At 37.4% G+C, this 13,927-nt stretch overlaps 1 protein-coding gene across 1 annotated transcript; it reads right to left on the bottom strand.

The window, feature by feature from the left end:
* Window positions 1–1,752: 1,752 nt before the first annotated feature.
* Window positions 1,753–5,578, bottom strand: igfbp1a (insulin-like growth factor binding protein 1a). Its single transcript, XM_030131857.1, has 4 exons — window positions 4,439–5,578; window positions 4,156–4,325; window positions 3,780–3,908; window positions 1,753–2,876 (listed from the first exon to the last, which is right to left on the bottom strand). The coding sequence occupies exons 1-4, from the start codon at window positions 4,809–4,811 to the stop codon at window positions 2,766–2,768; spliced, it is 783 nt and encodes a 260-aa protein (XP_029987717.1). The 5' UTR covers window positions 4,812–5,578; the 3' UTR covers window positions 1,753–2,765.
* Between the last annotated feature and the right edge of the window lie 8,349 nt (window positions 5,579–13,927).

Genomic DNA, 13,927 nt, shown 5'->3' with positions numbered 1-13,927 from the left:
TACTGAGCCTCATTATAAAATATAATATCGTAGTAATCTACAACAGCGAGTAGATTGTAACCAAGATGGATGGAAGTTTGACTTCATGATAAAAATGATAAAAAATATTATCAACAACCATCAACTGTAGGGAAAAACATTTATTTAACAGCAGCAACAGAAACTATAAAGCCTGAGAACCCATGCACCTGCACATCGGTGTAAACTCAACCGCATGCTCTTTCATAATTCTGACTCCCGATCATGCTTTTCTCGTGCCAGTTTTCTTTTGTGGGCACCGCTCTCAAATTTCTTCTTCCCCGACATTTTGTAATTGAACCTCTTGACACATGGGGGCGGGGCTGGGCTTACCGATTGGGATCAATAAGTAGCTTCAGACGTGCGTACAGTACGTATAAAAAGATTGACAGGAAAACTGACAAATTACAAATCGATGTTAGTTTATATGCTTATCGAGTCCGTAAAATGATAGGCCCCTTAAGTCTGTAGGCCCCTGGGCTTCAGCCCCGGTTAGCCCGTGCATTAAGGTGGCCTTGTTTCTAGTATTTATTCTTACTGTCTTTTCCTAAAGGTCTATACAGAAATGAGAAAAAAAAATCATTTTCTTTAGAATTTGTTAGAAAATGACCTGACACTTACAGAGCTTGGTCTTATTGTAAATGACATGGACGCAGAAACATCTGACTGTAAATGTTTTGCCTAATTCTAATCTACAAAAAAATCTTTCATTCCCTCTGCAATAGCTGCTCTTAACAACACAAAATAGACTGAACTGTGGTTTTAGTGTTTTTAGTCATTTTATGTGTTTTACTTGTTTTTATCCATTATATTGTGCTTTTGATTGTGTTTGGGGGTTTTGCCTGAGTGTGGTTTTTAAACTTTGTCATACAGCCGTGACAAAAGATGAATTACTGTTTTTACTTGGAACAGACAATAAAGTTATCTATCTATCTATCTATCTATCTATCTATCTATCTATCTATCTATCTATCTATCTATCTATCTATCTATCTATCTATCTATCTATCTATCTATCTATCTATCTATCTATCTATCTATCATCTGAAACTTATAAAAACAGTGCTGAAAGAAATATTCAGACCTGTTACTTCAGTACAAATACAAATGCAGCCACCCACACTGAATTTCAAAAGTTGTGAATGAAAAACTTAAGTATTTAAGTAAAACTATAAGCAGCCAATTGTAAAGTATTGTAGTAATAGTGGTTTGGTTCCTCTAACTGATCGTTATGACATAATGTCATTTACAGTGAAGTATCTGTGTTGTTGCAGCACGTTATTGTTGAAGCTGCTGACTATTTTATGTAAAGTCCTTAAAGTTCTAAAAAACTTCTGCTGATCTAAAATGTCTTCTGAACCACTAATCCTATCATTACATGTAAATTATTCAGGTAAAATACAGGTTTTTGGGTTTTCATGTTCATCAGATATGACCCATTTGGACATTCAGAGGCTTTGTAGTGAAAATGGGAACACTGTCACCTTCTCTAACAGTGATTTACTAGTAATAACCTTTGAATTTATGCTGAGTTGTTGTAAACATCTAAATGATCGGTAAATTAAATGCAGGGAAATACCCTTTATTTATCTACCCTCTATCTAATTAATTGAAATACCAATATTTTATGGTTGTCTTTTAAATCATAAGATGTTTGTACTGCTGAAACCTTAAGAATCTGAGTCTGTCTTGGTTAAAAAATTCAAAAACAAATAAAAACGATCAACAACTTACTGAGGTTAATGTTTTTATTAAATATATCACCTTTTTTTTACATTACATCTCAGTTACAAAAGTGTACATACACACAAGTGAGCAGTTAGTCACTTTGGAATAGACTCACATAAACACTTCTCTCTCCAACAGCAGCATGTATGTCTACAGAGTAGAGCAGTCACTGATGAATCACGTCACGGTTCACTGTGGGACTCGCTCTTTGTGGTCATGTGTTCTTGGTCAGAGAGAACCGAAACATATACAGTAAAATAGCAAGTCTTTTTATGACAAATACATCAACTCAACTGACAGTAGACACATAAATATTGGAGGTAGGTAAATGTAGAAATACCCGTGTGAGAGGTGGCGCAGGGGCACCGCCTGTCATGTTATATATCTGCAGCCCATGAGATATGTTTTTTCTGAGACTCTTTGAGGATTCCCGACTGAGAGTTTGCATTCACTGACAAGAGTTGAAAATGTGTCACATCAGGAAAAAAAAGACAAAACAAGAAAAGAAGACAAAACAATGGCAACAATGTGAAAATTAATCATAAAATCAACATTTAGAAATACTTCTAAATGACATTTGGTCACTCACTGCTTTTGTTCTGACTTGGTTTGTCATAAACCAAACTTTAAGGGTAGAGCGAGTTCAACTCAGCAACGGAGTTACTCAGGGCCAAGATACATATATACACTTTATACACCCATAAAAATAATAATAATAACAAGGCAAAAATGATATAAATACTCATGAAATAATTACAAATAACAAACAAGATACATTAAAATTGAAATAAATAAGGCTGAAGAGTAGAAGTAAATGCTTCAATATTAAAAACAAAAATAGATCTTTCTCTCTTTGGGACGGGGGTTTGAAGGATTTGGGATCTGCAGTCCCACAATGACAGTGTACCTGAATTAAACACCACCATGGACAAGATCAATAAATAAACAGCTCAAAAAAAGGGGGGAAATCAGTGGCTTCGTCTTTTTTGTGTGAGATCTGCTTCAGTGGTTGATCTCCTTTAAGGGCATTCGGATTCTGCAGAAACATCTGTCGAACCTAAAATCTTTTTGCCGTTCCAGGAGTTCACACACCAGCATCGACCTCGCTGGCCATCCAGAGAGGATTCACACTGCACAGGGGAAAAAAAAGAAAAGCTTAATTTAATGATCAATATAGTAAATGTACTGACATGCAGAAAGATGGTAACTCACTCACAAAAACACACTGAACCCAGAGCTCCAGGATTATTTTATGTTCAAATGTATGTTGATATTAATTTACACACTTTTATGATCTTTTTTTTTTTAACATTTTTCTCACACTTTAACTACAAGTGAATATCTACATCAGTATGAAAATGTGCACTATTTTCAACTAAATAAACAGTTGTCTCAAAAATGTGTGGTGTGGTTAAAAAGGCAAATCTCATTTTTGATAGTTATTTGATCACTATCTTTTTGTTACCTTTCTATTCTTACATCCTGCTTTTTTAATTCAAGTTTTTATTTGATTTTGTAATGGAGAATTTACATGTTTTACATTCACATGTCTTACAATGTTGTTTTCATATATATATATATATATATATATATATATATATATATATATATATAAAAGAACAAAACAATCTATGTGTATATTTATTTTACAGTGTATATCTCCAGTGCCTTCACTTCTTGGTTTCTTATCCCTTTTTTTTTTTTGTTTTTTTTTAAACAGAACCTAAATCCTACATTTTAAACCAAATGCTAAACTTTTGGGAACTAACATTAAGCAACAACACTTTTCTTCAGTTTCTGCATAATGTACACAGGATGACTGCTGTATAAAATTATTTACAAAAAAAAAAAAAGTGCAAATACTGAACAAATCCCTGCCTGCAACACACAATCACCTTCAAGATGTGGTTGACATAATCTTGGCCAAACACTACCAATTTAGTGAGATTTTTTCATGCTGAGTTCAGTCTCTGGAGCCAAAACACACACACACACACACACACAATCAGAGTGTGTTTCCTGGTGCTACTGACCTGTTTGGGTTTGTACAGCCCGTGTTTGTCACAGTTGGGGAGGTAGAATCTGGTTAATTTGTCTCCTAATTTCTGCTGGGATTTGGCAATTTTGTCCAAGGCTCTCTGCAGCTCCACGTGACAGGGCCCCTGCACACACAACAGATGACACTCAGCTCTCTGGTACCCAGGCCTGCTTTATCACAAAGCACGTGGGCTGACATCAAACTGCACATAAAACTTGTCATGACAAGCATCCCCCTGTCTCCCTTTTCTCCTCCATCTTTTCCAACAGCGCACGAGCTCCCCCTCGTGGCGCACGGCTCCCCTCCCCATCTCCGTCCCCAAAAACTTTTAGCATTTGACAGAATTGCCAGTGAAACTGCGGCTGGCTCACCTGCTCCACCAGTTTCTTGCGGATGGCGATGAGTTTGGCTTTCATGCTCTCCTGTGCGTCGGCGGCTGCCCTCGGGTCGTAGGGCTTATTGAGGCCGGGGAGGTAGTGACTGGAGCCGGGGTCCGAGACGATGGCTGCGTTCTCCATCTCAGGCTCCGGTTCTCCCTGATCTGTGGGAGCAGAGTGCGTGACCGTGAGTGGATGTGGATTAAATGTTCAGGACTGGCAGATGGTGTCATGACACACATGCATACATGTATAAAGGTGCAGGTGACAGGCCTACCTTGGGTCTGGGGCTCCGGGGTCGACTCGGGCTCAGTGCTATCCGTGCACACGGCTTGTCCCCGAGTGAGGGAATGCAGCGGTCGGGGGTCGCCGGGTCTGGGGGTGCACCTCAGTCCGGAGCCGCACGGAGCCGTGTAGATCCCGCACAGCTCCCCAGCCTTCAGGGCGCAGGCGAGGCAGCATCCACAGCCGGGTTCCCGCAGCACCTCGGCGCATTCGGGCGCCACCGCCGGACACTGGCTCAGCTTCTCCGGAGTACACGGGGCGCATCGGATCGGCTCTGGCCCCACCACCGGGGACCCTGTGGCCAGCACGGAGCACAGCGCTGCCACCACGACGTGTTTCACATATAATCCATCCATGGCCAGCATTGTGAGCTGAATATAGACTTGAAAATGTAAAGCAAGGTAGAGAGAATAGTCAAAGGTAAGCGGATTCCCACGGTTCTTGCTCAGTTGTGTCTTTCGTTTGATTTTGGGAAAATGTCTAACTGTGCGTTGCGCGCAGCCGTATTTATAGCGGGCTCCTCTGTGAGTGTTTGACGCATCGGCGTTATGAATGATTTTCTGAAAAGAAGGTGTAATGACACGATGGGCTCTGATTGGCCCGTCTGTGTCCGGTCAGGCAGCTCATTTGAATACAACAATCACGTCAATATTTATTTTGGAACAGCCAGTGCCTGCACGAATTGCTGACGACACCACTGTTTGATGTTGCAATCAAGAACCCCCCCCCCCCCCCCCTTTCTCACCCGAGTGCAACACTGAACTACTTTACCCACAGTGACCAATGACACGGACACTGTGACTGTAGGTTGGGAATAAGTTGATCTAAGTTGGCTGTTCTGTTAAACGGGAACCTTTAACCCATTCGTTGGTTCAACACTTCCTTGTTCTCTAGGGGAAACAAATGAGCCTTCTCTGCTCAAACAAGGTTGTCTATTCATGAGGACTTTCCATTAATTGTCCTCTTCAAACTTCTTACACAACTTTGAGGGAAGACTAATAATGAGAGCAAATTACGCACGCCCACGCAGCGCGCACAGAGCGTGTGCCTGCTGAGAAGCGGCTCTAATTTGACACGAGAATGCATCCACGGCACATGGATAATAAACCCAAGTTTCAGATTTAGCTGCGCAAATGAGGGTCACCGTTTACGCCTGTGAGTCAGGGGTCCGGGACTCTGCAGAATGTGATCCCTCACTGCCCTGGCGCGCGCAACGAAGCCGGTTTTGGGCCCCGGTCCAGGAGATGTCCCGTTGTAATTACCCGTTTCCTGGTTTAATAATAGACCAAAGCTTGAATGGGGGCTGAGCTGACATGACTGTAGACACGTCCCTCGCCTCGCCGTTCTCTGGGGGTTTTGGTGGTCCCACGGTGGACAGCGTCCACGTCTTCACGGTTTGCTGTAAGGCATTTGGTGTCCTGTCACTGCTGACCCAGGACGGCCATGTGATAATGTCCCCCCAGTTTGCAAAAGGACTAAAATAGCTCAGTGCATACTTTCCCATTCATTTTTATGATTTCCGCCTTTTCCCCTCTCATATTTGCACTCATCACCTCCACTTATTCTCCTTTTCTCATGGCCGCATTGTTTGATCAGCTCCATGCAATTGCTTTATAGGATTGCATCATCTGTCAACTGGTTTTAACACTCACGTGACGCACAGATTTGTATTCCTCAAAGCCCACGGCTAAATAAAGCTTTTAGTGTAATCTGATGTGGCGTGAGAGCGTGTTTGAGACCCAGTGCCCTCTCATGGTATAATGACATCTTTGTCTGCAGAAGGAAACACACATATTTTACCAAACTACAGTACTAATACACACATTTCAGGTACTTGTACTTGAGTTTTTGGGTTTTTTTTAATGTAAATTCACAGTTCTGCTACTACATCTCAGAGCTATATATAGATTCCACTATATTTAAGGATAGATACCTTTGCTGTGACAGTAAAGCGGCTTCACACTTTCTTGATCATCCATGGAGAAATGTAATTCGCTTACATTTAGGAACAATTTCACACACAATTAATTAGTTCCACACATAAAACATAAAAAAGATTAATAAAGATTCGTAGATTTAAAAGGGAACTTCTAAATACATACAGCTCTGGAAAAAAATAAAACACCACTGCAAAATGATTACTTTCTCTGTTTTTTTTCCATTAATAGGTATGTGTTTGAGTAAAATAAACATTTCTCCCAAATTCCAAATAAAAATATTGTTGTTTAGAGCATGTACTTGCAGAACACGACACATGGTCAAAAATAACAATAAAATGCAGGTGTTTTCAGACGTCAAATAATGCAAAGAAAACCAGTTCATATTCATTTCTAAACAACACAATGCTAATGTTGTAACTTGGGAAAAGTTCACACATCAGTATTTGATGGAATAAGCCTGATTTTCAATGACAGCTTTCTCCTGTCTTCTCTCTCCTCCACTGCTGTTGGATGACTTTATGCAGCTCCTGGTACAGAAATTCAAGAAGTTCAGCAATGTTCTATGGCGTGTGACCATCCATCTTCCTCCAGAAGTTTTCAAAGAGGGTTCAGGTCTGGAGGTTGGGCTGGCCATGACAGGGTCTTCATCTGGTGGTCCGTCATCCACACCTTTATTGACCTAGCTGAGGCCAGGAGCATTGTCCTGACAGAAAAACCAGTCCTCAGAGTTTGGGAACATTGTCAGAGCAGAAGTCTGGTAGTTTTCAGTAGTTATTTTTGGATTCCAATTACTTTTGCAGTCCTAATAGGACTGTTTTTGCCTCCTGTAAGAAGATAGTGATGGCCACAGTAGCGGTTTTTATACTTCTCCTTCTTACATAAGATATGGATCAGGTATTTATTCAGTAGAATAAGGTGTGTTTGTGTTGGAATTCAACAGACACAGGAATGGAATGACTGTCATACATGCAGACAGGCTGATTTCACAGGAAATTGCAGTGGTCCCTTAATTTTTTCCAGAGTTGTATACACTGTTGTCCATACAGTTGGAAATATTTTGTTTTCAGACACATCTGTCTTCTTATTCCTATTTCCTCAAAACTTACACCAGGTACAATAATTACTGAGTCCTAGATACACTTTATGTATCGAGAATAAATCACATTGTCACAATCATTTCTTAAGAAGAGGGAAAAAATTTTTTTTTTCCAACTTTATGGGCAACTGTGTATAATAAAATGCTACTGTGCAAGTCCAAAAACACCTCTACAAGTGCAGAAATGTATGAGCAGTATTTATTTATACTCTAGTGTTAATTGTCAATGATAATAAAGATCTGTTAGATTAGGTAAAACACTGTTATCAACGCACACAAACGGTAGTTTGATATTCAAGTTGTAAAACTGTGCTAACTTAAAAATGGTATAATTAAATACACTGTTGCTCATAAGTTGGAATAACTTGGTTTTCAGACACATTTTTCTTTTTATTCCCATTCATACACATTATTTATCACCTTCAACAAGGTGCAATGATTACATCCTGAGTCCCAGTTATACTTTATCTATCAAGAATAAATGACAGTAAAAATCATTTCAGAAGAAGAGGTAAAATAGTTTTATTGTAACTTTATGGGCAACGGTGTATGTCTGTGGTTTATTTATGCAGACACCATATAATATACATTAATATACATATGTGGAAAAGAACAATAAAGTAAAAAGGAACAATGAAGAGTAATTTATATTATATTATATGTAATTTATATCATATTATTTGCTATATTTTAAAATGAAATGAAATGGCCTGCTGGCGCCTTCTATCAGATCCATCAGATTAAGCTACAGATAAATGATAAATCGTCTCTGATAATCTACTAAATATCACCTGTGTTACAACTGGATCAGAGAAGTACCTGTTAAGTCAATATTACAAACCAGGGATAATTATAAAGGCTCACTGATTCTTTGATCAAGAATCCACTGATGCCATTTTGAAGATGTGTGATATTGTCTATATATGAATCTGGTATTCTGAAGGATACGTTGCAGATAAATGATAGATGACATCATACATCGGCAGCTGTGATCTTCCTGTGTTCTCTCTGTAAATGTTAACGATAAGTGACAGATCCATCAACCTATATAGTATTTTATCTTTATGGATACAGATGCTCCTTGTCCAGTTTAAGTTTAGAACGCACACTGTGAATTTTGTTCTTAATCCTTAGCTGTGAAAACCTCTTCAAAGCCAGTTTTATGAGAATGTAGAAAGAAGTGAACATATTTTTATGATGACACTGGCCACCATGTTTTTACACTAATGGGTCTGCATCTGATACAGTCACGGAAAAATTTATTAAACCATCAAAAGTCATCAAAAACAATGGTTATGCAATCAAGTACTAACTCATGTGACTAAAACAGACAGAAAAGAAAACATGGAATGCCTAAAAGCACTGTTTTTGTCAGTACAATGCCATAGCTATTGATGTAAGAACTGAAGTGATTTTGGTTATTATCAAGAAAACATGGAAAATGGCTAGATATCAGCTCTGAAATTAAACTCTTGTTGTTATCATAGTATTTGTCCATACAACTGTACCTTTAGTTGTACCAGGCATTAAAATGAACAAGAAATTAAAGAAAACAAGGGTGGTCTAATAATTTTTTCCATAAATGTAACCTGCATGGGTCTGAAATTAACATTTGCTGAATTCATTCAATTTGTTGGCAGATCCATTAATAACTGAATTTATATTCTTTAACTTGATGATTAAATAAGTGTGAAGCAATCAAACAAAAAAGGCATGAGTTGATGAAAAGCAACAGAATGTCATAACTATTTCAATACAATAAATAATCATCAGATTCTATGTTGCCTTTACATTAATTCAGTATATGATTTGTGCCTGTTTAATAAAATGTTGCATTGACATTAGCAGAGAGCGCAACAAAACTGATTATCGAACCTGAAGATGCATTTACTGACGTCAGAGTTTAAACTAAGACTAGTGGAAGTTGCAGATTCTTACTATGTATAGAGAAATACAGTGTAAAGTGCATTTTAAAAAGTATAAAACAGCATAAAAAGACGAGTACAAGACGCTTAAGACACGAAAGATAAATGAAATCAAATATACATCTCTGAAATGTATTAGTGTAATCCAATAGAATATATTGTATAATGTACACAGACAGCTGCAGGTCTGTTAAACAGGAAAGTTATGTGGTGAAATTCTCAGATGGTCCTTCCCTACTGTCGCTTCTTCAGGGTTCACACAGAAGTCACGGCCCTGCTCTGACATCATTTGTGCAGTGGTGTGATGAGCACCTTTTTGACCTAAATGTGACAAAGACTAAGGAGCTAATTACGGATTTTAGAAAGGAGAAGTCTGAGTCTGAACCTAGTAGTATTCATGGTGAGGACGTCCAAAGTGTAGACTCGTACAAATATCCAGGTACTTGGTTTGATTCTCAGCTCAGATTTGACAAAAACACAGAGTTACTGGTTAAGAGAGGTCAACAAAGAATCCACCTGCTGCAGAAGTGCAACTCTTTTAATGTTTATAAACCTATTGTATGTAGTTTTGACTGTTCTTTTATTGAAAGTCTTTTAGCTTTTTCGCCTTCTTGCTTTTATAATGAGCTGTCTGCGAAAGACAAAAACAGTCTCAGCAGCATCATTTTGTCTTTTAATTCTGTCTTTTAATTGTACTTTCTTTTTAATCAAACTTATTCTTAGCTACTTATACTCTGCATTTATTTATTTATTTATTTATTTATTTATTGTTGATGTGGTATGACTGTTTTTGTGGAGTGGTGACTGTATTTTGTATTTTGAACCTTGGGGATTAGTAGAGTAAATCAATCTATCTATCTATCTATCTATCTATCTATCTATCTATCTATCTATCTATCTATCTATCTATCTATCTATCTATCTATCTATCTATCTATCTATCTATCTATCTATCTATCTATCTATCTATCTATCTATCTATCTATCTATCTGAAACTTATAAAAACAGTGCTGAAAAGAAATATTCAGACCTGTTACTTCAGTACAAATACAAATGCAGCCACAAAATTTCAAAAGCTGTGAATGAAAAACTTAAGCATTTAAGTAAAACTCTAAGCAGGGAACTGTAAATTATTGTAGTCATAGTGGTTTGGTTCCTCTAACTGATCAATTATTGTGACATAATGTTATTTATAGTGAAGTATCAGTGTTGTTGCAGCACGTTATTGTTGAAGCTGCTGAATATTTTATGTAAAGTCCTTAAAGTTCTAAAAAGCTTCTGCTGATCTAAAATGTCTGATAACTTCTGAACCACTATTCCTATCACTACATGTAAATTATTCAGGTAAAATACAGTTTTTCAGCTTTTCAGGCTCATCAGATATGATCCATTTGGATGTTCAGAGGCTTTGTAGTGAAAGTGAGAACACTGTCACCTTCTGCAACAATGATTCACGAGTAATAACCTTTGACTTTATCCTGAGCTGTTATGAACATCTACATGATCGGTAAATTAAATACAGGGAAATATTTGATTTCCACTGAAAAAATTAAAATGTAGAGTATAATACTGTATGATAATAAAAGGTAATTTTTTTTTATTATTATTATTTATTAGGAGATTATACACAATGATACTTCCCCCTATACGTCTCATATTGTTTAATTTCACTAAATATCAAATTCTTCCAATATGTTTCTATATTTCATCCAATAAATCACATTTAGAGAAGAGAGGTCACAAACTGCAAATGACATATCAGAACTGTATGATGTGTGATGAACTGTGTTTTTTCTTCATTCTTATCAAAATCCACAACTATGACAACAACAAAAAAAACTGTCATGTGTTAAAAGTTGAAAAGCCACTTATAAAAACCATCATAATCATTAAATTAAGAGCAGGTCACGTCCAACCTCATGCATTTTTCTTGTTTGACTTTGCCTCACGGTCTGTTATCCGGTTGAAGTGCAATGCTTACATCATGTTTATTTACACTGGTGTGATTGATAAGCATTTGAAGATCCAGTTATACAACCCAGTTATACAAAAAGTACACAAAAAGAAAATAAATATAGTACACTTACTTGAACTTCCAGTGCTGTTACCGTGTCATTATTAAATACAGTTAACTCTGCAAAAGAGTGGGTCGAATGAGTGAGCATGCACTCATTGTTTTGTGTTTGTTTACTGTTCAGATCCTGTAAAAAATTTCAACACATCTCTGAAAAGCATTGATGTACAACGGCAGAATAAAGGCTTTACAGTTTGTCCTACAGGATGTTCAGATGTTTGTACATTTCATTCACTCTCGCTGAACAGAAAGTCCTTTAATACATAATTCTGTATCCTCATTGTGAACAGACGTTTACAGAAACAATGCCCAGAAACTAGGGCATATTAATCCTTTAAGTCCATTACAGCTGTTATTAGTTATACTTAAGATTAATATGTAAACAATATTTTTTAGAAGTTTTTGTCCAAGAACAGAAGAAAAACTGTAATAAATGGGATTAATTTTCAATCATGACACATGTATCGGCATTTTACAGTATATGAGTGAGACCTGTGTAATATAAGGGAATCTGTAATATGTCTAAAAGGGGCTTTATGTAGTATTTCAGTTTTTAAATATTAAAAAATTGAACTAAAATCATTTGAGGGTGCAGAATAAAGAGTCCTGAAGTTATATGGAGATAGGAGCTGAATTTATTTACATTGACCAGCTGGTGGATTTATGTGACCACTAGAGGGACTAGTGAGTCACTCTGCTAGTCTCTAATGGTGAGGAAAACTAACGCCATGGGGCCTTTAACCAAAGTGTCAGAAAGAGACCGGATTGGATGAGAACCATTAAGAAATAAATGTTAGAGTCAAAGACAGTGGGAAAATAATGAAAAATGCAAGAGGTACTATTTTTTTCTCCACCAGACACAGCTCTAAATTAAAAAAAAAAAGGGGTTTGACGCTGAAACGGCAGCATTTCTACTACATGGGTGAGCTCGATTATGAGACCTCTAAAGATGACCATTTGTCAGACTAAACTGTGACACTTCTAACCTTGTTTATCCAACTCCAAACAGATCTTGAGTGCAGTTATTGGAAACAGAAACTGCACAGAAAATAGAGGTGATTTGTGGTTTTACTGTGGTTGTTTTTGCTATGAAGTGCTACCATACAAAATTAAGTTAAACACCTGTAAAAATATCTTTTAAAGAGTTCTATATTATATTAAAAGTAGCAGACAGTTTCATCTTACTGGCCAGAGGTTGGCGTGTTAACTATGAATATTTGACACCTGGAAATAATTTTTCCCCCTCATTTATCACAATTCAGGCAGTGTTTATTGCACATATTTATATCACAATGAAAAGTGGCATGCATCTGAATATACACTTTTTTTTATTTGGCTGCTGTTGAAATAAATAAAACCCATATTAAAGGCAGTATTTTTTTGGTGTCATTCCACAGTGTCCCATCTTGATACTGTAATTCAAGTGATGCACCTCCTCTAGGATCACGTTGAAGGCTCAGATATTTATGTTAAAATGCAGGTAGTAAAAATAGAAAGTTGGTGGGAAAATATATAAAACTTAATCAAATTACAGGTTAGCACTTTGATTCTTTTCACTTGATAATTCCATTTATTTTGTAATTGAATTGCTTGTAATGCACTTACTTGTACCTCTGGTGGTAACAGACTATTTCTACATGAAAGAGAAGTGGAAATACTTGTCCCATGACTGAGTTTATATCCTCTGAGATAAAACATGTTAATCTGAGGGTTAAAAGTTTACATTTAAAGTAAAAGTCACATGTTTTCCTCTGTGTGTGTGAATTACACTCAAATGATCCCAGGGTTTATGTGTCCTCGGGTGAACTGTGAGGGAGAGTGGACTTCAGGGCCACTGGGAGTTTCAACTGATGCATGCATGACGTTACTTTTATGTCCATTTCCGCACAATGTTCTTTGTTGAATTTATAGAACACTTCCTACCTATTAAACTTAAAAAATAGTCCATAAACATGTCCTCATTTGTCTGATGTCTTGTGCTATGGTTGGATATAAGGGTGACTGACTTGCTGTGGTAAAGCATGGGATTTTATGTCTAATTAGCAGATTGATGTAAAGACGAGGAGACATGAGGATTAAAACACGTAAAATCTTCTCATGGAACAGCCACATGTGTGAGTGTGTCTGATCAGAGTGGTCAAACATAGCAGAGTTATCTCAGGTCAGGGACAGACCTACTTTTCCAAAAACACATGTACACAGTAGGATCCATCACAGCTCCGAGACCAAAACCACAAAGACCCCGCATTGTTGCTGCAGGGTTTGTGTTTGGGAGGGCGATGATAAGGGGGTTTTCCATCTCTTTCACATGTCACATGATGGAGATCAAACAGCGCTTGGCATTGAACGTCCCAAGACTGGAATGTTTACCTTTGACAAGAGTGCAGGGAAAAACAGTCATGTTGTCTCAAGAGCTGTTCACACCCACGCACACACTAATGCATA

This window comes from Sphaeramia orbicularis, chromosome 4 (assembly GCF_902148855.1).
Source record: "Sphaeramia orbicularis chromosome 4, fSphaOr1.1, whole genome shotgun sequence".
In the NCBI taxonomy this organism is placed as follows: domain Eukaryota; kingdom Metazoa; phylum Chordata; class Actinopteri; order Kurtiformes; family Apogonidae; genus Sphaeramia; species Sphaeramia orbicularis.
The sequence above is the reverse complement of the archived record's forward strand: the minus strand, read 5'-3'. Positions and strand labels throughout refer to the sequence as shown.

Bases quoted from the DNA above. Each gene is read 5' to 3' on its own strand.
- igfbp1a (XM_030131857.1), bottom strand. From the start codon at position 4,811: ATGCTGGCCATGGATGGATTATATGTGAAACACGTCGTGGTGGCAGCG. The intron at 4,326-4,438 runs GTAGGCCTGTCA...CTGCTCCCACAG, and splicing joins CCCGGAGCCCCAGACCCAAG to ATCAGGGAGAACCGGAGCCT. The intron at 3,909-4,155 runs GTGAGCCAGCCG...TTGTGTGTGCAG, and splicing joins GCAAGAAACTGGTGGAGCAG to GGGCCCTGTCACGTGGAGCT.